We start from the raw sequence: 24963 nt of genomic DNA on the forward strand, positions 1-24963 counted from the left end.
ATGGAGGAGGGGACGCTGATTGGTCCCACCCCCTCTCAAGTCCCGGCTGAGGCCGCCGCTGGAGTCACGTGCGGGTTTGTCATCCCCGCCCTGCCTCTAGCTGATTGGCTGAGTGTTTCCTCTATGCTCTCAGCTCATTGGTGAGTGGCGCCCTCAGTCCCCGCCGGGTCCTCCCCGGCGTTAGATTTCCGGGGGGAGCGAAGGGGAAGTGTTGATCTTGGACCGGAAGTCGTCCTCGCTCGCGCCCCGGCCGTTGCGCTCCGTGTCCGTTGCTGCCATGGCCGAGTTCGATCTGTTCGGCGCGCCGCCCGCCCAGCCGCCGGCGGGAGACAGCCCGGGCGTGGGCAACGGGGCGCTGAGCGGCGGCGAGGAGGACCCGGCCGCCGCCTTCCTGGCCCAGCAGGAGAGCGAGATCGCGGGCATCGAGAACGACGAGGGCTTCAGCATCCTGGAGAGCGGCGAGGTGCCGGCGGGGCTGCAGGGCCACGGCGGGCCCTCGCCGGGTAGGGCCCCTCTTCCAGCGCCGCGGGGGGAGGCCGCTCTGCGCTCGGGCCCGCGGGCGATTCCCGCGGGCCAGGGCCTTGCCCTGTGGGCCTCGGTGCTGGGCGGCTCGTGGGGCTCCGGCGAGGCTGGGCCGAGCCCGGCGGCCGGGCCAGGGGCGCCCTGTCTGGCAAGGCGCAGCGGCTCCGCTGCAGTCGGTTTGTTCTCACTCCCCGGCTGTCACTCGGGCCGCTCCCGAGCTGCTCTGTAGCAACGCTTGAGACGTGGCCCGTCCGGAGCCACCGCTGTCGCCCCGGGAGTCGGGACCAACCCACGGGCCAGGTGACCGTGGCGCAGTACATGTGGCTGTGGCTTCTCCTGGGGCCGGGGCTCTGTCTGACCTCGCGAGTCCTTTGGGCCTTTTGATCTCTTCTGTGGTAGCACCCGACTGCCGTTGCGCTTGAGTAGCTGTGTACAGAAGCGGGGGTAACCATTGTTCAGTCTTTCTAGCTCCTGCCTGAGCTTCCTGATTCTCCCTAGAATCCTGTAGATGAACGGATAAAACTGGTTTTGGCCAATAACATCACTCCCCTTATGAGAGTGGCAGCAGTTGCAACACGTCTGGCTTTGGGTCCTGGCTGTACACTACATGAATAGGCATCTTTTCTAAAGCAGAATTCCCCAGGCAGAAGTATTCTGTAGGCAGATGTGCTGTCCTGAAAAGTCTGTTTAGCCCTTCGCTTCAGTGTGTTACACTGTTTAAGCCTCCCATATCAGTGCATGATATTATCATTTCTCCCTCAAGTGTTTGAAAATAGTTCCTTTTAAAAATTACTAAATCAATGAAATCTAGCAATTTCAAATCATAGAATCTCAGGGTTGGAAGGGACCTCAGGAGGTCATCTAGTCCAACCCCCTGCTCAAAGCAGGACCAATCCCCAACTAAATTAAACTTAATATTGTAAATTGTAGAATTTCTGGTTTGCTAGTATTAATATTGCTTTAAAATGAATAGTGAATTCTGTTCAATATTTTAAGAACATCTTACTTTCCTTGCATCTTGCAAAACAGATTCTTCAGTACTATAGACCTATAGCTTAGTAACAGTACTTTCCCCATCTATTTGTGATTGGTTTGAAAGAACCATTATTAGCCTCAGTTTATGGACTTGCAAACCAAAATAGTGCTGCTTAAAACAGCACGATGGTCCTGTACTGAATTTAACACTTCAGTCTTAATTTTGTGAATCTTTAGCTTTACTCTGAACTGGTCAGGATTCCTGAGACAAAAATAGACCAATGTACCATGGATATTGGAACACTGAGCTTAGCTGAAGGATGCTAGAAGCACAGACTTGATGTCACTAAATTAGTACATTCTATAAAGTTGAAAAGATTTAATGGAGGAAGCTTTGATATAGTGACAAGCTCCAGTATTGCCCCGAGTACTGAAGTTGCATCCTCCAGGTTTAGTTGAACATTCTTCTTTAGATGAGAAGTGGAGGCTTGGAACCAGATGTAGAAAAGAGCAGTTCCTATTGAGAATGTTGAGCACTTATGAAAATCTGGCCATTTCATTTAGGTCTACAAACAGAAGCTGATGTTCAGCTTGTCTGAAAAATGTAGATGAGACTGACCCAGTATATACTATAGCTTATATTATTTCCACCAAGGACAAGCTAAGCTCTGAAGCATTTGTGATCGCCTCTTTCAGTATAGTGTTTTTTTAGCCACTGGGCTAATGTTTAATTTATGTAGCCTTCAGTCATTGTTTCTTAGTAACCTTTGTACCTCTTTCTAACTTAGAAAAATTGCCTTTGCATAATACATGCTGCTTTTTCTTCAAAGGAAAGGTGCTCTTTGTATTTCTCAGCAAGCTAAAATTTGTTGACTTATTAGTTATATTGAGTATGTTGGTCTTGCATTCTTCCCCATGTATGTATACAGTGTAGCAATGTCAGAATATTAGAGACACTGGGTGAGGTGATATCTTTTATTGGACTAACATCTGTTGGTGAGAGAGACAAGCTTTTGAGCTACACAGTTCTTCAGGTGACCTCTTTCTCACCAACAGATGTTAGTCCAATAAAAGATATTACCTTATCCACCTTGTGTCTGTTTTTCTCCATTACACTTCTATGGATACTCAAACTATGCTAGACTTGCTACTTGTTTCCATATTTTAAGTTGAATAATGTAATTTTTTTAAGTACGTGATGGATTACAACATCTCAAATATAAAAAATCCTCTTTCTGTATAGCTTTGAAGTTGGAGATTTACTGGATGATTGAGTTTGCTTTTTTCCTATCTCGTATAGTCCCTTAACTGAACACTTCTACTCTGTAGAGTCTAGCTGGGATGACTAGGTGGACCGGAAGAGCATGAGACTTCCAGACGTAAAGCTTCCATGGTGCTTACTATTCCATTAAGGGCTACTTCTAAACTAGTCACGGATGCAGCCCTTCTTTGTCGGTGTTCATAATGGAGCCTAAAACCTTCTGTGCAGCGTATTCTAACAACTTTCTACTAGGGATGTTTACATCTAGGGATGTTTACATTAAGTCATTTCCTGAGCTCTGGTGTTTGGTCCTGTTTTCTATTTCCTGCCCCAAGTCCATCCTGCTCTGATAGCAATTAGTGCCTGTATAGATGAGCGACTTCACAGAGCACTCAGACTTCAACCAAGAATGAGCAGCAGATGAATTTATAAGGAGCAAGCACCTTGTTTTTTATCATGAAGTCTTTGGTAACCTAACTGATGTAAGCATAGATTTTAATGTCTTAGAATGAGTAGGTCTCTAAATGACATACAGCTGTAACTTTTTTCCAGCCTAAGTGACTGTTTAAAAAGCAAGAAATAATTTCTTCATTTTCACAGAGAAGTACTTCCCCTATGGGGCGCTTCCTCATGTCCCCTGCAATCTTTCCTTTCTCCAGTGGAGCAACTCTGAAATAAATTGGTCTAAAGTCAGCCTTTGCTCCACATCCATAGTGTGGCTATCTCACTGTTATGAATCCTTCTCTAATACAGAGAACCCTGGTGAACCTTCCAAAACTAATTTGGCTTGACATGAAAAACTCTAACTTTTTAGTAAGCTTCTCTTTTAAGTGACAGTCACACTTCTGACATCCCTATAGAAAAGACAAAATCCTGTTTCTAATAGATTCTAGAACAAATGAGTAGGAGAGGATTATAAAATAGAACTTGATATTTTAGTTGGGAAAATCGGTCATTCAGTTCCACTTGAATTAAAATTTAATGGGTGTTCTTTCCCTAAAATCCAGTACAGAAGGCTGACTTTCAGTTTGAGCTGCTGTAATTAGTTCTCATGACTCCAAGAATTTGAACCTTCCTACTGATCTGCTTCTCTGGGAGGTGAGGTTACTCAGAATCCTTAGTTCCACCTCTGACTATAAAACTGCATAAAGGTTACAACAAAAGTGTATCAGGACAGCTGTCCAACTCTTCTTGGTGAGATGTAATAGTTTTGCACAATACTAGTAATTGGCTGACTGCAAGCAAACTGCTTTTTGCACCCTGTTAACTTTAAATACTTAAGCGCAGCAGCAGGGGATTTGTGGATTTACTTTTTTTAACTTTAACCATTTAACTGCCTTATTTACAAACAATACCAAATAGGTTGAGTTATATGTAAGGCACTGTATTGCCAGAGTAAAACATGACTTTATACAGTAGTCATGAAATGAGATTATAGGTACCTCCACAGGAAATAACTAATTACAATGTAAAAAATGAAATTATGCAGTGAAAAGTAATCACCAGCTTCAGCTTGGGTGTTTGTGAAAGGGTATGCTGGAGGAGCTTGTATATATGCTTTTTAAATAAAAAAAATAGCGCAGTGTTCAGCTGGCTGCTTGGGCATGTAAAAGAACTTCCACTTGCTCAGTTAAAAATCAAAGGAAAGGTGGAACTTTACAAGATTTCTCAAGACACGGGACAAGTGTAAAAATGGAGCCATATCAAACTTCTGACCAATTTTGATCCTCGCTATGTCTCTCGTTAGGCACCCATTCCCCAGTGATGGGCCTGTGCCTATTTTTCTGTGTGGAATCCCACAATCCACACCACTCTCTCCTTGGTTCCCCAGATCACCGCATCCCCATCTACTAGTTGTTCCCACAGCTGAGCCAACTGGGTGTTGGTCCCTGCTTTAGACTTTCTCTGCCATAGGAACATAACACGGAAAGGGTTAAAACAACAAAAGGATTCACTGTTCTCCATTTGAGCACTGGCAGCTGAACTGCAGTAACTGCCTAGTTATCTGGAGCGCTCCAGCTAGAATTAACCTTTAGTTTTCCATAGAGCAAGCTACTATTCAGAAGTAGATATCTCCTGTCTTCCAAGGTTGCAAAGATCTTCTGGTCGAACAAAGCGTAAAGAACTGTTGCGTGTGGTGGGTGTGTGGGGCTTTTTTGTGTGTGTTGCAGTTCAGGTTATGAAAATAAACTGCCTGGGTATTGATTTTAACTTCTATAGCAAGAAAACTGCGTCAGCATGCCTTTTCTTTCCATAAGAAGCACTGTGGAAACCAACACCACACTAAGCTATATTGGTGGCTCACGCATAAGGCTGCGATTTAGTCCTAGAATCCATGACTTCCAAAGCCCTCTGTGACTTCAGCCAGCCTCAGCTGGGAGCTGCAGGGTCCCCTGCTGCCTGTGGAGGCAGGGAGCTGTGGGGTACCCCAGTCACCTCAGGTGGGGGGGCCCCTGCAGCTGGGAGCTGCTGTAGGAGGGGGACCCTGTAGTTCTGGTCCCTCATGTGTGGTGGGGTCCCCTGTAGCTCCCAGCCCATGGCAGATGCCCAGGCTCCACATTCTGTCATGGATATATTTAGTAAAAGTCAGGGCAGGTCACGGGCTTCTGTGAATTTTTCATTATTGCCCATGACCTGTCCATCACTTTTACTAAAAATATTTGTGACAGAATCTTAGCCGTATTCATGTATAGTGTGTTCCAAAACAGTTGCTACTCAATTAATGGGAGAATAGTAAATATAACATGATTACTAGCAGAGATGGGCAAACTGCTTACTGGTGTCCCTACTGTGGATGTCAGTGGTGTCTAAAGAAGACTATGTGGGCACTCTTCGGTTGCTAATTTTCTTTCCAGTCACTTTCCCAGTTTTCACAGGGAGTCTGACTACCTCATTATTGTTCTTTTAGTGTGAAGTGACTATTCTGGGAGTGTTGCATTTTTGGTCTGCAGTTGCTTCTGCAAATGCTTTAGACTGGGTTTTTCTGAACTCAGACCTATCTTTTGCAGTTGTACATGCTGTAGTTTAAGGGCTTGTCTAAACTGGCACTTTACAGCACTGAAACTTACTGCATTCGGGGGGCGGGGGTGTTTTTTCACACCCCGAGCAAGAAAGTTGCAGCACTGTAAAGTGCCAGTGTAGACAGTGCACCAGTGCTGGATGTGGGTTTTTGTTTGGGGGGACACGGTGTGTGGTTTTTTTAAGAGTGCTGGGAGAGCTGTCTCCCAGCACTCTGCCGCGACCACACAAGCCACGTTAAAGCGCTGATGTGACAGCACTTTAGCATTGCCAGCGTAGACTAGCCCTAACTTTAATATACTACTGTAGGAGCCCCCATACATATGTTTTTTTTGGGAGTGTCTGTGTAACCTCGCTCCAAAGCCTCTGCAAACATCTGGAAGAGAAGGGGGGCAGCAGTAGACTTCCAGCTGCCCTCTTATGAGATAGGGATTGTATTGAAAACCTGGTAAGAGTTAATGGGTGCTGAAGGGTAACTCGCTGTTCTCTGGGGAGAGAGAGCAGGGTTTGGAATCTACTTTGTAGACCCTCTGCTTGTGGTTCTCTTTAGCAGCAGGACAAAAAGGCATAATAGAAATTGGAGGTTTGTGGGGTTGGAGAAAGCAGAAGGTTTCAGGTGGGCTCCCTCCTAAATAACTGACTGGCTGGGATACTTGAGTCTTCTCTTCGTTACCTCTTCCACAGGAGAGAATCTTGTGGGTATTAAGTTGGATCCTTCCAAGTAATGGAGGAGGTAGTGGAAGCTTTTATGGGGGTAAGGTGGGATAGTCTTGATTGCTCTTCTGCTACTGCACCCCATCAATGCTGACTGAAATGAAGAAAGCTGGGAGAGAGGAGTGGAATAAAACAAAAATCAAGTCTTCCTAAGGGCATATTTTTCAAGTGCATTTACTAATTTTTTTTCCCCTGTGATGATGAAGTTGATGATGATCCCTCATCTGGGGTTAATGCAAAGGTGTCACAGTTAGGATGCAAGATGCTCGGGGTATTTGCTGAGCTGACTTTTTCTAGAATACCTGTTTAAAACTTAGTGTTTGCAGGTTTACTGGGCATTGGGTTACAGCTTAATGTCCATCACACTTGAGTAAGCTTGTATGTTCTATTAACTAGTGTAATTTGCAAGGAAGGAAAAACAGTTCAACCATGTTAATTAGATAATATTTTTAAATGGGACATTGACAAGGTAGAAAGGCCTGTCTCCAAAAGTTCAGTGTTCTGTGTCCTTTGACTAGTCAGCCCTTGCTTTGACTTGCTGTAGTGGGGATAACCTCTTAACTGCAGATCGTTTACCCAGCAATGCGCATTCCTGGGAGCCAGCCAGTTAATAGACAGAGTAGTCTGACAGTATGACTGCAAAGAGAACTAACACAGGGGTCGGCAACCTATGGCATGCGAGCTGATTTTAATGGCACACTGCTGCCTGCCGGGTCCCAGCCACCAGCCCCGGTAGGGGCAGGGTAAAGAAGCTTGGTCCTGGCGGCTGCAGGGCAGGGAAGCTCCCCTGCTCTGCTGCCTCTTTCCCCCAGTGTGCTGGGTTCCTCTTCTCTTCCCCCCCCCGCCTCCCCCACCGCCCATCAGCTGGTGGCCCTTGTGAGGAAGGGGAGAAGCAGTGCGCTCTCTGCTCTGGGGAGGAGGCAGAGTCAGAGAAGAGGTGGGGATGGGGCCTTGGGAAAGGGGGGTGGAATCGAGGCATATCCCCTCCAGCCCCCTGCCGTGAGCTACTCTGGGCAGGAGGCTAGGAGCACCCCCACGACCCTAGCCCACACCCCCAGCCCTCTTCCCTGACCCCTGCACCCCCCCACACACAACCCCAGCCCTGACTCTAGCATCCCCCACATATTCCCAGCCCCCCATGCCCTAACTCTTGCACACCCCACGTTCCCACCCTGAGCACACCAAACAGGAGCTCCTGCACCCCCCCCCACATTCCCACCTGCACCCCTCACACCAAATGGGAGCTGCCCAGGTAAGCACTCCACACCCAAATCTCCTGCCCCGACCCTGAGCCCTCTCCCTCATTCTGGCTCCTGGCCAGACCTTACACCCCAGCCTGCACCTTCACCCCCAGTCCTGTGCTCAGTGCACTCCCACCTTCAGCTCAGTGCAGAGAGAGAGGAAGAGAATGGGCTAGAACTAGGGAGAAGGTAGGTAGCCACTCTGTGGGCGGGGCCAGAATCCCAGACCGGCAGTGGGCTGGGCAGGACTGCCACCAGGACCTGGGCTGTCAGTCTGGGGCCGGCCTAGGTGAACAGAACCCCAGGCTGGCAGCGGGCTGAGCGGGACGGCAGCATAAGATCAGCATTTTCATTTAAAAAAAAAATTAAGCTGCTTAAACATTTTGAAAACCTTGTTTGTTTTACATACAGCAATAGCTTAGTTATATAATCTGTAGGCTTATAGAGAGACCTTCTAAAAAACATTAAAATGTATTACTGGCATGTGAAACCTTAAATTAGAGCGAATAAATGAAGACTTGGCACACCACTTCTGAAAGGTTGCCGACCCCGGTCTAATATTAGGTATATGTTCCATTATAGCCCTTTAAAGAAATTCTGGTCCTATAAATAGTGTCAAGTTTCACAATCAAACTAATACATCTCAGAAGGGGAAATATGTTGTCATTAAATGGAGCTTCTTAGCTGGCTATGTAGGGGAGATGAGCTCTAGCTCTCTCATACAGCTTGAGTAGGAAAGCAGGCCTCATGTATTCCTAACACAGTTGCTTATTCTGCCAGTTACACTTAGGGTAACAGGGTGGTGACTTCTCTTTGTTCCACTAGAAAGGAAGGCTCAGGTAACTGTAAAATGTTCTACTCAGAAAAATAGGGTAGAAGACTAACCTGTTTAAAGGACAGGAAACGTGAAGTTGCCGCCTAGTCTCCTCACCTGCCCCTTTCTTGAGTGGGCTGCCTCCATACAGGTGGGGTTTCAAATCCCTAAATTTGTAGAAATCTTGGGTTCTATGCAAATCTTGTGAACACCTGTTAGAAGCCATGGCCATCTACAGAACTACTGTATGTTGCCCTGGGTTCCTGGCTGCACTGTCATGGTCCCTGCAGGGACTGGTTTCCTAAATTGGCAGAAAGCCCGGGGAGGGGGGGAATAGGACAGCTTGCTGATGTAGGTAACCACTGTCCCCTTTTTCAGGACTGTGGGTGGCTGTAGTACCCTCCCCTTCCTGAATGTGTAGAGACCTAGTTGAGCAGCTTTCATATGAAAGGCCTTCATCATGCTCTTGCTAGGAGAGTATGCCACAGAATCACTTCCACATGCCATGGGGCTTTTCTGTGTAATGAAGGGGAAAACTTGGTTTAATAGATAGGAATGGGGATTAGAACACACATTCAAAAGAGTAAACCCTCAAGGAAAGGAGTATTCAAGGTGGCTGCAACTAGGAGTAATGGAACAAGTTGGAAAAATGCTGAATCTGAGCTGTATGTGTGAAGTCTTGAGTATAATGTCTGACACATTGGAAAATGAACTGAAAAACCACATTGGACAGTGCTGTGGAAAACCACTCTGATTAGTAAGGGATGGACTAAATTAAGAGCACTGCACTGAACACTTAGTATTTAATCCAATTACTTCCAAATGGTCACTAGGGCATGACAAGGCTGAGTGGGAGTTGATAGCAATAACTGGCATGGCCTTTCATGTTAACAGTATGTGGTTTTGTGTTGGTAACTGAGCAGCATGTCATACTAAAGAGAAACATGATGAAATTGGTTCTGAACTGTTATCCATGAAGAGATCCTTGATCTACCAATTGGGCCTTGCCTTGAGTATCTGGTGCCCTAGATAAAGAGCCTTTGGCTCTTTTAAACTGCTCCATGTGAAGACATAGCCTTAGCTCACAAATCTGATTTGTACATTTGAGTTACCCCAGCCTGGCCTTTGGGGCATCAAACATTAGACACATTTCCTTGCTTTTCTTTTGCTCTTCTAGGTGTCTCTTTATTGCAATATGAATTAAAATATTTTCTCACTAAGTCCTCTTTCAGGACGTGTTTTTCCTCCCCTCTTTAAGCTAGCCCTATATTTTCCTTTGGCCTTTGTCTCCCTCCTAGCTTATGCTGCAGACCTCTGAAATGTGCAGAGGAAATTCTTCATGGCTCTTAAGACTAATTTTTCCCCCACTCTTTCCCCTCCTTTCTCCCCCCCAACATACACACAGTGGGACATCTAAGAAAGTTCTCTACCTTCCTAACTCCAGCCTCTCAGAGCTTCAGCTTCAAGTGTTTTTCTTCAGGCTTTGCCACTGTCTTCTGCAGCCCAGATCCACTAACATTTAATTGACTCTGGGGTTCATTTGTTACATCTCAAAATGCATTGCATACCAGAGTGTCAGATCTCCTCTCCCTGCAGCTCCAAGCTGAGACTGTTACAGCAAGGCGATTAGGTCCCTCAGAGTGCCAGCATGCACAACAGGATTGGTTGCTGGTGGGACTTCAGGATGCAATGGCACAGGCAGTTCTTGTAGCCTCTGTCTAAATCTGCCACTGGCTCCAAAGCCATGCGGAGCAGCTTTGGTATTGTTGGCTGATGGAAAGGCTCCCAGGCAGGCTATATTTAAGTTTTTCTCCTAAGGAAAGCAGACGGACGCTCCATGTTTCCAGAGCAAAGGCTGGCTGCTGCACAACTCGGCATTATGTGTACTGGGCCCAAGGCCGGCAAGCAGCCGGTTATTCCAGACTGCTGTTACTGAATTATGCGAACACTGTACCTGAATAAAGTTGCAATAAGAGAATGCTTGGCTTCTAGTACTGCTTCTATTTTCGTGCTTTTGTGTTGGCTTGTGGTGAATATTGGTACTGTATACAGAAGAGGTAATGGTGGTATGCCTGGATGAGGTGGGATCAGTATGCTGACTTTGTATTCAGTTGCAAATTTTGAGACACTCAAAGAACTAACATGCAGAAAGGAACTTACCACCATTTTCACTGCTTTCTTCTGTCTTTACTGCTTTCTAATACTAAGAGAACTGCTTTGCATTTTAGTACTACTTCTGTGTTTAGACATTGTAAAGGTGCATGTACATCTTCCTCCTTGGACATCCCATTCATACTTCTAGTCAGCAATATTAACTAATGTATAGTACTGAAATTCATCTGCAGAGGCCATGTCTCTACAGCGGTGTAATTATACAAGAAAACTGAACTTTGCTAGAATTGTGAAGTTGAGCATTCAAAAGTTAAACTCCAGATTTAAGGTTGCTTGCGCAACCTCAATTGGCTCTCTCATGCATATGTAATTACATGATCACATGTTTCATACAACCCTGCCTCGTTAGCTCACTGAATGGTAGCTATTGAGAACAGAAATTCCTTGTGAAACTTGCATAGGATTGTATGAATCACTGCACACATTTCAACACTATACCAAAACTTTAAGCAACTCCTCATCTGCTTTATAATCTCTAAGAACATAAGAGTGGCTGTGCTGGGTCTCCCCCATTGTCCATCTAGCCCAGTATACTGTCTTCAACCAGTGGTTGGTGCCAGATGCTTGAGAAGGAATGGACAGGGCAATTTATCAACTGATCCATTTTCTGTCCTCCAGTTCCAGTGTCTGGCAGTCAGAGGTTTAGGGACAACCAGAGCATGGGGTTGTGTCCCTGACCATCTTGGCTAATGGCCATTGATTGGACCTATCTTCCATGAATTATTTAGTTATATGTTTTGGTTTTCAAACCATCCCCTGGCACAGAGTTCCACAGGTTGACTGTGTGAAGAAATACTTCCTCTTGTTTGTTTTTAAACCTGCCTGTTAATTCCATTGGAATTAATTCCTGGAATTAATTATTGTTCTGTGAAGAGATAAGTAACACTTCCTTATTCAATTTCTCCACACCAGTCATGATTTTATAGACCTCTCTCATATCCCCCTCACTAGTCTCTTCTTCTAAACTGAACAGCCCCAGTCTTTTTAATCTCTCCTCATCTGGAAGCTGTTCCATACCCCTCATCATTTTTGTTTATCCTTGGTACCTTTTCCAATTCTAACATCTTTTTGGAGCTGAGGCTACAAGGACTGCACACCGCATTCAAGGTGTGGATGTACCACAGATTGATCTAGAGGCAATATATTTTTCTGTCTTCTCTATCCCTTTCCTGATGGTTCCTAACATTGTTAGCTTTTTCGACTGAGCAGATGTTTACAGGGAACTATCCACAATGACTCCAACATGTCTTTCCTGAGTGACAACCGCTAATTTAGACCGCATCATTTTGTATGTATAGTTGGGAGTACATTTTGCAATGTACATTACTTTGAATTTATCACACTGAATTTCATCTGCCGTTTTGTTGCCATCACCCAGTTTTGTGAGATCCCTTTGTAACTCATAGTGAAGTCCAAAGCTGACTACAATCTCTTGAGTAATTTTGTATTGTCTGCAAATGTTGCAATTAATACGCCTAATCATATTAAGGCTTTGGCATTGTGATTTTTAACGTTTTCTCCAAGACCTGTCTAACTACAGTCACCATTACCTTACAGATGCTGTTGATGGGGTGATGAATGGAGAGCTCTATCAGGTAAACTGAAAGGAGATCTCGCTCAAACAATTAAAACCTGTTGGGTGAAATTAACATTTAGGAGGTATTCTAAGTGACTTCTCAAAAGCAGTTTCTAGCCTTAAACTAAAGCTTAAACTAGCTTTCTTAATCTAAATAGAAATGTTCCCCACTGTTTGCCTTTTCATTACACTTAAATCTCCTGACTTATTAATGAAGGGGAAAAAACTAATCCAGTCTCAAATCTTGTAATATTCTGAGATTCCATAGCTGCCGGGCAATTTGAGTACACTCCATCTTCAGGTGGAAGACAAATTACAGCAAAAATCCATGTTGACATCCTATTTGAATTGGTAACGTGCCCTCCTCTGGGAGGACTGCCATGTACTCGGGTCCCACGTTAGGACTTGAGTTGGTACCTAGGGCTGGCACTACATTACTAGAGGTGTTGTGCTTTGACTAACAAGTTTAATCACAGTCAGCATTGACTAAGCACAAGCTAAAGATTCTGTGGCCTTCCATAAAGAGCAGGGGAGAACTCATTTTGGCAGAACTCAGTGTTTGTTTTATAACTTAAATGCTTAAGCAATCATGTTGAATTTTTATAAATTTTCACAGCTGTGGGGCTTACAGGGGGTGTCATGACAATTTAATGACAGTAGATGTTGAGTTTCAGAGTAGCAGCCGTGTTGGTCTGTATCCTCAAAAAGAAAAGGAGGACTTGTGGGACCTTGGAGGCTAGTGCCACAAGTACTCCTTTTCTTTTTTTTTTAGTAGACGTTGAGATTTAAAATCAAAGGTTTATCACTGTTAAAACACTGACATCACACATCCAAATATGCAAAGTAACTAAGTTCTCAAGTAACATTTTCTTTTTTTGTCCATCTATTAACTTCAGTTATCAATGGAAAAATTTGTCAGTTTGTGTATATCATGCCTGTTTACCAATGTTTGCTTATTAAAAATCCCGTCCTTCTAAGCCTAGAGAGAACACTTGACTAAGACAAGTATCCTAACATTAAACAGTTCCTTTTAACATAAAACCCAGTCTGTATCCTATGCTCACTGCATTATCAGATCCAAACTCACTGTGTTTACTATTCTTTAAAATAGCTTGGGTGAAAGCTGTGATCAGAGTTCTGAACCACTAGCCAAATAGGCCATTACTGTCCAGTATGACAGAATTATAGTGGATACTGCTTTATCAAGTGGCAAAGCAGAACAGATATTGCTAAGACTCTCTCCTAAATAGGGACAGTAGTGTATATGGCTGGCTAAACCACTCCACAGACCCCTTTAAAAAGTCTGTCATAGGTTTGATAAGAATGTTCTAAGTATACTTAAACTTCATTGTAACCTAAAATTGTCTTGGTGGTTATTTCAAATGTCCAAGTTGATGCTGTTACTTCCTGGGGCAAAGGATTCATTAGATGACCCTGTTCAGATGAGTGGTTGGCCTTTGGTCTAGCCACTTCAGTTTCTGCCACTTACACCCTAAGTGAACATTTCATTTCTCAATCTCGCTTGAGGCTCCAAAGCGAATGTAGAACTGATCTCTGTGGACTCTTTATTGTGACTGGCAGTGGGAAAGCTAAAATACTAACCGGCCTTTTTGTGCAACGTGGCTGAGATGCAAAATGAGATCTCTTAGTTCTAATTCCAGCACTCTCACTCACTGTACCCTTGGAAGGAACTCTTCCCCCCCCCCCCCCACAATAGGAACAACACCCACCTATAGAGGATGAATGGTATTTGCAGTGCTTTGAACATGTTAATTAACTCCTCTTAGTGAAATTTCCTGGCTGCTTTTTTCTTTCTAATTGCTCATTTTATCCTCTTTAGTCCCCCCCTGCCCAAACACAACCTCTTGTCCAAACTCCATTTTTATCAAAGCAGTCAGTAGACCTTGTCCACCATAATTTTGCAACTGTCTGTACAAATCTGCTCCCTAGCCTAAGATTCTAGCTGCTTTCTCCAGTAAAGCACTAATCCTACTGCAAGCCTCTCCTTGCTAGTTTCCCTTGTTCATAATCCACTATAAGCATCTGTTGCTGGCATGCCCTGTTAGCACTTGAGAAGGCTATTGGGCGTTTCTAAGGAACACATTCCATTTGTGTTTAGGGTATTTAAAAGTGTTTGTTCTTGTATGAGACTTTCCAATTGTTTTCCATTTTTAAGGAGAGCAATGGGCCAACAGACTGCTATGCCGCTATTTCACATGTGGATCGACTGCAGTCAGAACCAGAAAGTATCCGTAAATGGAGAGAGGAGCAAAAGGAACGCCTAGAAGTCCTTGGTAAGGAAAAGCATGAAGTTTCTGTCTCTCTTTGTAGGGCTTGCTGTTCAAATTCCATCTTGATTCCTTCATACAAGAGTTGAATTTTTAACTTTCACTTGCCTATCTGCTATCTTAAATTCTTAACCCTCAGTTCTTGCTGACCAACACACTACCCAATCAGACTCCCTGTTAATGGGGAGCTGGCTTGATGCTGCCCACTGGAGGGGGAAATCTCCTAGTTGCTTGAGCATCTGAGATTTCCAGCTTTAAAAAACAGAACTGGAACTCTCAGGCCATTTCAAAATTGCTCCTCCTTAACCAATAGCGACCTTCATATTGGCGTCTGGAGACTTGAACGGTGTCTTGCACACAGCAGCACCCTTCTGCCTGAAACCTGTCATGGAGAGAGCCCTACTAAAAGGAAAATACAAAGCAGAGGGTACCTCTACTCAGCCTCTTTCTGCAGCGTGACTGGAAGGGGTTTTAGCACTGCTATGTGCCAGAACCTCTGGGGTGACAGGATCTGCTTTAAGACTTCAGCCCTGTCCAGCAGCAATGGGAAGACAAAGGCCTCGCCTCTAAATACCGAGTATGGTGTAAGTGTGGCTTATACAAGTTAGCTAAACATGGACCATCCCCTTGCTGTCTCTTCTGGGGTCTGTTGCTACTGGATCAAATTTCATAAGGCATTCAACTGAAGGTAACACATCTGAGTGACCTGCCTCGTGTTTTAATGGGTGTCAAAAGGAAAACAGCCTCCCTTCTGCCAGCAAGAAATGGAGGGGAGCATAGTGCCGGTTCATGTGTAAGCCTGTTGCCTCTCATTACAATTTTACTGCATTTGCACAGTCTTTACTAGGGCATTGAAGTCCTTTATTACCAAAAGGATCTCTTAGCACAGGGGTGGGCAAACTTTTTGGCCCAAGGCCACATCTGGGTATGGAAATTGTATGGCAGGCCATGAATGCTCACGAAATTGGGGGTTGGGGTGTGGGAGGGTGCTCCAGGCTGGGACTGAGGAGTTGGGAGGGAGATCGGGCTGGGCCAGAGGTTTGTGGCACAAGGGAGGGTCAAGGGAGCAGGCTCCAGGCAGCGCTTACCTCAAGCAGCTCCCAGAATCATAGAATATCAGGCTTGGAAGGGACCCCAGAAGGTCATCTAGTCCAACCCCCTCCTCGAAGCAGGACCAATTCCCAGTTAAATCATCCCAGCCAGGGCTTTGTCAAGCCTGACCTTAAAAACCTCTAAGGAAGGAGATTCTACCACCTCCCTAGGTAACGCATTCCAGTGTTTCACCACCCTCTTAGTGAAAAAGTTTTTCCTAATATCCAATCTAAACCTCCCCCACTGCAACTTGAGACCATTACTCCTCGTTCTGTCATCTGCTACCATTGAGAACAGTCTAGAGCCATCCTCTTTGGAACCCCCTTTCAGGTAGTTGAAAGCAGCTATCAAATCCCCCCTCATTCTTCTCTTCTGCAGGCTAAACAATCCCAGCTCCCTCAGCCTCTCCTCATAACTCATGTGTTCCAGTCCCCTAATCATTTTTGTTGCCCTTCGCTGGACTCTCTCCAATTTGTCCACATCCTTCTTGTAGTGTGGAGCCCAAAACTGGACACAGTACTCCAGATGAGGCCTCACCAATGTCGAATAGAGGGGAACGATCACGTCCCTTGATCTGCTCGCTATGCCCCTACTTATACATCCCAAAATGCCATTGGCCTTCTTGGCAACAAGGGCACACTGCTGACTCATATCCAGCTTCTCGTCCACTGTCACCCCTAGGTCCTTTTCCTCAGAACTGCTGCCTAGCCATTCGGTCCCTAGTCTGTAGCTGTGCATTGGGTTCTTCCGTCCTAAGTGCAGGACCCTGCACTTATCCTTATTGAACCTCATCAGATTTCTTTTGGCCCAATCCTCCTCCAATTTGTCTAGGTCCTTCTGTATCCTATCCCTCCCCTCCAGCGTATCTACCACTCCTCCCAGTTTAGTATCATCTGCAAATTTGCTGAGTGCAATCCACACCATCCTCCAGATCATTTATGAAGATATTGAACAAAACCGGCCCCAGGACCGACCCTTGGGGCACTCCACTTGATACCGGCTGCCAACTAGACATGGAGCCATTGATCACTACCCGTTGAGCCTGACAATCTAGCCAGCTTTCTACCCACCTTATAGTGCATTCATCCAGCCCATACTTCCTTAACTTGCTGACAAGAATACTGTGGGAGACCGTGTCAAAAGCTTTGCTAAAGTCAAGAAACAATACATCCACTGCTTTCCCTTCATCCATAGAACCAGTAATCTCATCATAAAAGGCGATTAGATTAGTCAGGCATGACCTTCCCTTGGTGAATCCATGCTGGCTGTTCCTGATCACTTTCCTCTCATGCAAGTGCTTCAGGATTGATTCTTTGAGGACCTGCTCCATGATTTTTCCAGGGACTGAGGTGAGGCTGACTGGCCTGTAGTTCCCAGGATCCTCCTTCTTCCCTTTTTTAAAGATTGGCACTACATTAGCCTTTTTCCAGTCATCCGGGACTTCCCCGGTTCGCCACGAGTTTTCAAAGATAATGGCCAAACAAACAGCAGCATGTCCCCTCTCTGGCTTCTATGAGGAGGCACAGCCAGGTGGCTCTGTACGCTGCCCTGTCAGCAGGCGTTGCCCCTGTGGCTCCGGTTGGCTGTGGTTCCTGGCCAATGGGAGCTGCGGGGGAGGTACTTGAGGTGGGGACAGCATGCAGAACCCCCGGCTGTCCCTGCGCATAGGAGCCGGAGAGGGGACATGCTGCTGCTGCTGCTGCTGCTGCTGGGAGCTGTGCGTAGTGGGGCAAGACCCCGACCCCACTCTCTGGCTGAAGCACAGGAGCAGGGTAAGCCCCAGACCCTGCTTCCTGGTGGGAGCTTGAGGTCCAGATTAAAATGTCTGGAGGGCCAGATGTGACCCCCGGGCCATAGTTTGCCCACCTCCATCTTAGCGGTTGGTTTAAAACTTTGTTTAAAACTAGTGACCTGTCAATTGACTGAGGAATTCCTTCCAAGCAATGTGAATGCTATCACCTAGAGTCTACCAGCAGGTCAACCTGGCCAGCTTCTCGCTTCAAGCAGGGGAGAATGTGTTGTACTTCAATAGCTCTCCTGGTATATCACGAAATTGCAGTGTTGTAGCAACCCCTGCCTTCAGTGGGATAACATCCTTGCTTTTTCTGCCCTACTTGTTGGAGTGGGTGGAGTTGGCCTTATCTGAAAGATAAGTGTGCATGCCTCTCTTAGGCTTCCTGCAACCAGGCCCCCACAGTTTGCTTCACAAGGCACTGAAGAGGTATTTGACTTAAGGAACGCTGTTAGCAGCACAGAGCTGTCCAAGACAATCACCCCCTTACTGCCTGGCTGGCACTGTTCTCCTCCTTTGCCTTGGTTGCTAGTCCTACTTCTGGCAAGCAGCCAGGTTTTTGAGAACCTAGTTGAGGAAAGCAACAAGTACCATCTTGTTTTGAAAGTGGCCTGCTAATGGGATTGCTCTCCAGTAGACACCGACCAGATGAAAGCTCCTGGCATGTTAACTGAACTTGTTCTCCTAAATTCAAAGTCCCACAAAGATCTGTCTTCCTCTGCTTCACTGGTGCCCAATAAGTACCATTCTGGTGCTGGTACAGCTGCTGTAAGAGAAGTTAGGGAAATACATTAGGCTAAGCAAGACAACTGCATCACTTTATACCCTTTGGGGAAATAAGGGATTAAAAAAAAATAAATGCAGTAATTAGCCAAACTGCATCCAGCTTCAGATTGGCTCTGTAGTAGCTATGTATGAGTAGACTTGTTGGGAGCATGGGGAATAGTTTAGCTAGTCTGCAAATAGGATTAACATAAGGCTATCGCATGTGGCCACTTTTGCAGCAAGCCTTCACCAGCCAGGCTCAGTAGCACATTTAGCCTGTCCTCAAAGAAGAGGTAACCTTGAAGTGGCTACATTTTGCCTCTTGTATGAGGAAAACTTCAGCAGGAAATAAATGTCTTCAGCATAAAGCGATAGTTGCTGGTACCCCTTCCTTGAAGGGTTCTGTGGTGTGGAGATGTCAAGGCACCTGCCTAAACTCTTTTTACACTTCCCTTGTCTGATCAGTTTGGGTCACAGTACCGCTTAACTTGTGCATCATTTTAATCATGACATGGGGTTCCTGTCTGAAGTTTCAAACACTGCAAGAGCCCCAAAATGCATGGCGTTGGCTTACAAGCCATGTTACGGTCTCTCTTAAATCTGCAGATGCTAACTCTCGAAAGCAGGAAGCAGAATGGAAAGAGAAGGCTATAAAGGAGTTGGAAGAATGGTATTCAAGGCAAGATGAACAGCTACAGAAAACAAAAGCCAACAACAGGTAAGGATTTTCTGCAGCTCATTGGAATGTTTGGTTGTGGAAGGAATGAAATGTAGCCAGAGTGCCGTTGGCATCTTGTATACTTGTCTCTATCTGTTGTCGGAATAAAGATACACTAGTGCTTTTGGACCTCCAGGGGAACTGTCAGTAAGATTTCAATTGGTGAAGGGGGTTCTTAGTTGTAAATGGGTGTCTTCATCTTATCAGAGATCTTGTGGTCTGTTCCATGAGGATGTTCTTGGCACCTGGAGATGTGACCTTGCTTAATGTGGCCTAGCATGTCAGTGTAGTTAGAGCCAGCACAAAGGTAAGATTTTTAATTTGTGCTGACTGGATGATTTAGTGGGGGATTGGTCCTGTTTTGAGCAGGGGGTTGGACTAGATGACCTCCTGCGGTCCCTTCCAACTCTGATATTCTGTGACTGGTCTGCTCAGCCTAGCTGGCAAGAACATATTTTTTGGCTTTCCCACAATAACCTCTCAATACTTCAGCACCCCCACGGGGTAAGTTTAAATAAATCCTCTTGTTCTGCCAGCTGGGTGGGTAGAGACTTGATTGATTGGAAGGTATCAATACCCCAGCGAGGGGTGACCTCCTATACTAATAACATTCTAGTGACAGGATGCATGGTGGTGTGGCAGACTTTGACCCAAAATCTGACTCTCTGATTATAATTCTGACCTCCTTAAATTTGTAGCCGTGTTCTAATGGCTCGAGCAGGGAGATGAGTCTTGGGTTCTGCTCCCAGCTCTGGCACTGGCTTGCTGTAAACCTGGCCAATAATTCTTAACCTCTGTTTCTTTCTGCGTATGCACAGCGTGCCTCAGGTGGCACGTGACCAGGATTCATCACTGAGTCTGGTCCATTGATTGGATCACTAGCTTCCCTGGCTTGGGCCAGGTACTGACAGGGAATGCGACATGAACGCGGATCCATACCTCCTTCTCAGCTGCTGAACAATGCTATATAAAGTCATTACTATAGTCTTAATTTTTAAAATGGATATAGAAGTCGGGCTCTTAAGAATAAACCCCTCATACCAGTCAATGGTTTGCCCACTAGATAGGAAAACTGAGTTGGAAGTACAGAGATTTGTCAAATGGTCCACTTGATCTCTTTAAACGAGTTTCGTGGGGCAACTCCCTCATTGGAAGGGGGTCAGTCTAACTCCTTATCTCTCCCTCACCTAACCATTGCTCCCAGGTGAGAAGCCTCTGCATGATGGGAGCAAGAGAGGCAGGCCTGGTTCTTTGGTGAGGTGGAAGAGGAGCTGAAGCTCCCATGGGGTTGGAAAGAGTAATATTTTGTAATCAAATGGAGGGCTTCCCCTCTGAACTCTAGCACACACCCCTTACTCTTTATTTCTCATGCAATTAAAATTTCCACACTGCTCACATCTTCCTGCTGATGGTCTGAGTAACACATTGCTGGGTAGACTGACAGTGAAGTTCAAAATGTCATCAAAGCCTGTCCTTTAGCTCAGTCCTGGAGTTCAGGTACTGTAAACCCTGAGATAACTGATGTGAACTTGTAACTGGGGGATGAGCTCAGAGTGTAGAAAGAGGGGTTCATTCCCCTCCTCCATTGTGGTAATGGTGAACTTGGAAGAGCATAGGCCCAAATGGGTGTGATTGACCATCTTTACAGCCCTTCGGATGGCTCTTCTGTAAGACTTCCAGATGGAAAAGTGGGATCATCCAAAGTTACTAAATAGGTCTCCAATACAGTGGACATACACGCTGAAGTGTGGAGTGGTTAAAAATCTGATTTAAAATTTTTTTAAATTACAGGTTTATTAAAAATAAATAAACAAACAAAGCATAGACCCTAACATAGATCTCTTTAATTTTTATACAGAAATCTAGAACATTTTTTCCAGGTTTAGAGAGTCAAATCACTGAGCTGGTGGAAGTCACTGGCTGAATCTGTTGAAGTGCTGCATCAGCAGTTGTCCCTTGCAGGTGCAGAGAATGTTTTTGACTAGAATAAACTGAAATGATTCAGTGCAATGACTAGTTCATTCAAAGTTAAGAAACCAAGCTTTCCTGCTTTTTCAACTCTCAACTGTTTTCATCTTCTGATCTATGAATTCAAAACTAGATATGCGAGAATCTACTAGCTCTAAAATCTCAAAGGGCATGGTAACTAGAAATCAGTTAACAAACTACAAATAATACCATGTTGTCCAAAAGTAGGACAAAAAGTAATACGTTTAATCAGCTGCAACGGAGATTTAAGTTAACTATCCTTACAGTTCAAAAGTAGTTAAGTATTGGAATTGGCTCCAAGGGAATTCTCATCCCCATATTGGAGGTTTTAAGAACAGATTGGACAAACATCTGTCAGGAATGGTCAATGTTTACTTGGTCTTTCCTCAGTGCAGGGAGTTAGACTAGATGACCCCTCAAGGTCACTTCCAGCCCTACATTTCTATGATTCTATGAAAATAAATAAAAAGTACAAATGAAAACAAATTCATTTAAATCAAGGTTTCCTCCTTGCTGTAAAATCAGTGATTTTACACAGCTTTGGTTTAAATCAGTATATCCTGATCTGTCTCCCTGAACTAGTCCAGAGTCTCCAGTCTACAGCTAGGTATCTCAAAGTTTGTCGAGCTGTTCCTCCATGGGGAAAACTTGATGCAGAACATGCAACTGAATATTAGTCACTTTCCAGCTCAGCATATTGACTCCAACTACAGATTCACTCTGATTTGGTATCTAGTTTAATACAGTTCTCTTGTTTTACCTAACCTGTCTTCTGCTATATTCTCTGCTTCTCATTCTTCTCTCTTTTCTCCTGCCTGCTTGCCTTCCTCTTGGACTACTTGCTGCCCAGGGTGGCAGATGAAGCTTTCTACAAACAACCCTTCGCTGACGTGATTGGTTATGTGTATGTTGCCTAACTACTAATTATCTGTCTGATCCTCTTCGTTATCCTTCAGAGACAGTTAATATATCTGGTGACTACATTACACTGTGTATTTGGAGTCCAGCATCAGAGGCTGATGGGTGTATATATAGCAGTTCTTCACACAATACAGCATGGTATTTGAGCTGCAATACTGAAGAGTGAAATGTCCCCTTGATCTCTAGAGGGTCATCTGAGACTTACTGGATATCACTTGTACTAACCCATGCAGCACGCGTACCACCAATAATACACTGCTAAATGACAGCAAGACTAAACTCCTGCTTCCAGGCCCATGGAAGCTTGGTTGTACACTAAGGTGTATTATGAGCATGGAGGTAACAAACCTCTCCTGTGTTGGTACTTTCTCACCCAGATGCTGCTTTTTGGCCCTAGCCACCTCTACAGACAAGATCTTCAATAGAAAAGCAACACTTTCCTACAAACAAACACTTGAGGCTGGAGGGCTTGATTTGAGGGAGGTCTAAAAGGATTTAACTTGACTGTCAGGGGTACTGAGCACTTAAAGCTTGTGTTGAAGTCAGTGAGAATGTCCAGTGCTCAGCACCTCTGAAAATCAAGCCAGTTATTTAGCACTTAACTCTGTGCAGTCAATTGTGGGAAAAGTAGGCCTTAATATGCAATCGGGGTGGTGGAGAGGAAGTTAGGATTGTTCGCCCAGTTTCATCTGAGTATTTACCCATATGGGAATGTCTCCCAAAGGATAGAGTGGTGAAAGCACCATTACATGCAGCATATGAAACCAGACAGCCAGAACATTGGAGAACAATGCTGTGTGTGCAGACAGACAAGCCAGCCCATGGGCCTTTCAGTCTAGCTCTACTTTTTCTAAGTAAAAGCCCTGGTTTCCAACCCCCAAAGAATGATGGGCATTTTCACTAATGGGTTTAAGGATTACAATGTGGCTTTTTTTGGCTTGTTCATATGCTTTAATTTCTTCCCTTACATTTATAGACTTGAATTCAAAGATGACCATTTCAGATACTAAAGCACCTTTTAAAGGTGTACTGGTGAGAACAGTAGTATGGCTTTGTCTGAGTGAATTGAGATTGAAGTTGCACTGTGGAATTGATGGCCTAACTGTAGGTGGATGTAAGCCAAGACTTGTGAAATGCTGGATTTACAGGTGGTGTTTGATCTTGTTCTGAAGTCTCGAAGTTTCCACTGAAAGACGTGGTATTAAAACACTTGTTTCCTGTACCAGTCTCCATGTAGCCAATGCAAAAGGCAATGTGCCGTGTAACGGCTGCAGACTAAAACTGGCAGCATGTTTCCTGAATGTAGACTGAGCTGCTAGTGCATGTCCAGCTAGCTTATCATCTGCATTAAGCTCATTTTCATTTTCTATATCTGACTTAAACTTTCTCTCCTTGTTTCTTTTCTTCTCTTCACCTTTAAGCACAAACATAAACCATCCTTGCTACAGCCTAGAACAGTTAAGTAAAAATCTTCACTGCCCCCCTTAAGTGTCTTGTCACATGAAGTAGCAGTGTTTGTAGTGACCCTTGTCTTCAGTGGTGTTTGTACTCGAATCATCCCTGTGCCCAGTGCTGCCCCTTCCCTTCCATAGGATGATCACTGTCATTGCTTTCTCTGTACTGCTTGTTGGAGTAGATGGATTTGGTTTGATTTCTCTCAAAGTGCTTACTGCTTTAGCCCTTATGCGGCTACCAGGGCCCCACAATTTGCTTAACCTAGGCACCAAAGGGTTACATGTTCCTTGGAGCAACGCTGCTAGCAGCACGGGGATGCCGAAAGGATAACACTGCTTATTGTTTGCTAACCTACCCCTTGAAAAGACTTCACTGAGTACATCTGGGATAAAAGAAGGGGAAATGTTATCCTTTTAGCTGAACTCAGTGTAACCCTCCCCTTTGCCAAAACATGCCTCGTAAGTCTATAGCAGATGCAAGCATGGGAGCTATGACTTAAATTCCTCTTCAATCCACGCTGCTTCTCTACACCATTGGGAACCATCAGCACACAGTTTTACGGTGGCCTGCACGCCTTGGAGTATCTGTAAACCAAATGGAAGTTATTCCTCAATCTTGCACTTCAGTAGATGGTAAACTTCCAGTTGGCAAATGTCCAAAGCAAACTGATAAAAGTTGAAGGCTTAAACAATAAATGTACCAAGGCATTGCTTTAAATTGTCTGTCAGTGTCTTAAACTTTGTGTGCATACTTAAGCGAAGATTGCATAACTGCTCTTAAACCAAACACCTGTATTCCAACATTTTACACAGCAATTTTCTGCACTGCTTGTGCATAGCAGATTACTGCAACCTGTTCATCTCCAAGGTTGGGGTCGGGGAGCTTAACAAGCCTTAATGTTCTCAAGCAGCTGTCAGGTTACATTTTTCTTATGACATGTGTAAAACTGAACCGTATTCTATGGAGGGAAAGGAGTGGCTTCCAGGAGGCATACAGATCCACCATTAACATGTAATATTGGATTGCTTCTAGGGCAGCTGAAGAAGCCTTTGTGAATGATGTGGAAGAAACTTCCCCAGGCACCGAGTGGGAACGTGTGGCTCGGCTCTGTGACTTTAATCCCAAGTCTAGTAAGCAGGCAAAAGATGTGTCCCGCATGCGCTCCATCCTTATTTCACTCAAGCAGGCTCCACTGGTTCGCTGAAGGAAAAGCACAATGGAAACACTACAAATGCAATATCTTAACCTTACTCAGAGAAGCTGTGTTTGCAGTAATTGGATTAATTATGTTTAAATGTTTTTTTGGACCAAACCTCATGAAGTATCTAGAGTTGATCATTGTTTGTGATTGCATGTTCTTCCTCATGTTTCCTTCCTCTGTCCCAAATAGGAGGAGAGAACCTCCAGAACTGTAGTCTCTCTGTACTCTTGTGCACTGAGATGTCACTCTCAACTGTACTGGTATTAAAGGTCTGTTAAAGAGTTACATCTCTGTCCTCTTTTTTTCATAGACAGAGGTAGCTTCCCCATCTCCCCTTCTAAAGGGGAAATGATCAATTCGGATAGTGTCCAGGAGCAAACTTCTAGCCTTGTTATAGTGGCAGTTTAACTTTCCCAAAGAAGATCTAAAGCACTGGCCTCACCCACTGT

General features: G+C 44.9%; 1 protein-coding gene across 3 annotated transcripts; it reads left to right on the forward strand.

Annotated features, from left to right (window-relative positions):
* Positions 1–203: 203 nt before the first annotated feature.
* Positions 204–24799, forward strand: CLTA (clathrin light chain A). 3 transcript variants are annotated; one of them, XM_084628017.1, is made up of 7 exons: positions 204–503; positions 12275–12312; positions 14470–14587; positions 18837–18948; positions 21788–21841; positions 23280–23315; positions 24346–24799. In XM_084628017.1, the coding sequence occupies exons 1-7, from the start codon at positions 278–280 to the stop codon at positions 24515–24517; spliced, it is 756 nt and encodes a 251-aa protein (XP_084484143.1). In that variant the 5' UTR covers positions 204–277; the 3' UTR covers positions 24518–24799. The 3 variants fall into 3 exon arrangements, with proteins under 3 accessions (XP_084484143.1, XP_084484144.1, XP_084484145.1); XM_084628018.1 differs by lacking the exon at positions 23280–23315 and having other exon boundaries at positions 205–503; XM_084628019.1 differs by lacking the exons at positions 21788–21841; positions 23280–23315 and having other exon boundaries at positions 206–503.
* The last annotated feature ends 164 nt before the right edge of the window (positions 24800–24963 follow it).

Source organism: Lepidochelys olivacea, assembly GCF_965140295.1.
Source record: "Lepidochelys olivacea isolate rLepOli2 genome assembly, chromosome: 5".
In the NCBI taxonomy this organism is placed as follows: Eukaryota; Metazoa; Chordata; order Testudines; family Cheloniidae; genus Lepidochelys; species Lepidochelys olivacea.

What these genes read in the sequence shown, in the direction of transcription:
- CLTA (XM_084628017.1), top strand. Translation starts at nt 278, where the DNA reads ATGGCCGAGTTCGATCTGTTCGGCGCGCCGCCCGCCCAGCCGCCGGCG. An exon ending in CCACGGCGGGCCCTCGCCGG is followed by an intron (nt 504 to 12,274) that starts GTAGGGCCCCTC and finishes ATTACCTTACAG; the next exon opens with ATGCTGTTGATGGGGTGATG. An exon ending in TGAATGGAGAGCTCTATCAG is followed by an intron (nt 12,313 to 14,469) that starts GTAAACTGAAAG and finishes TCCATTTTTAAG; the next exon opens with GAGAGCAATGGGCCAACAGA.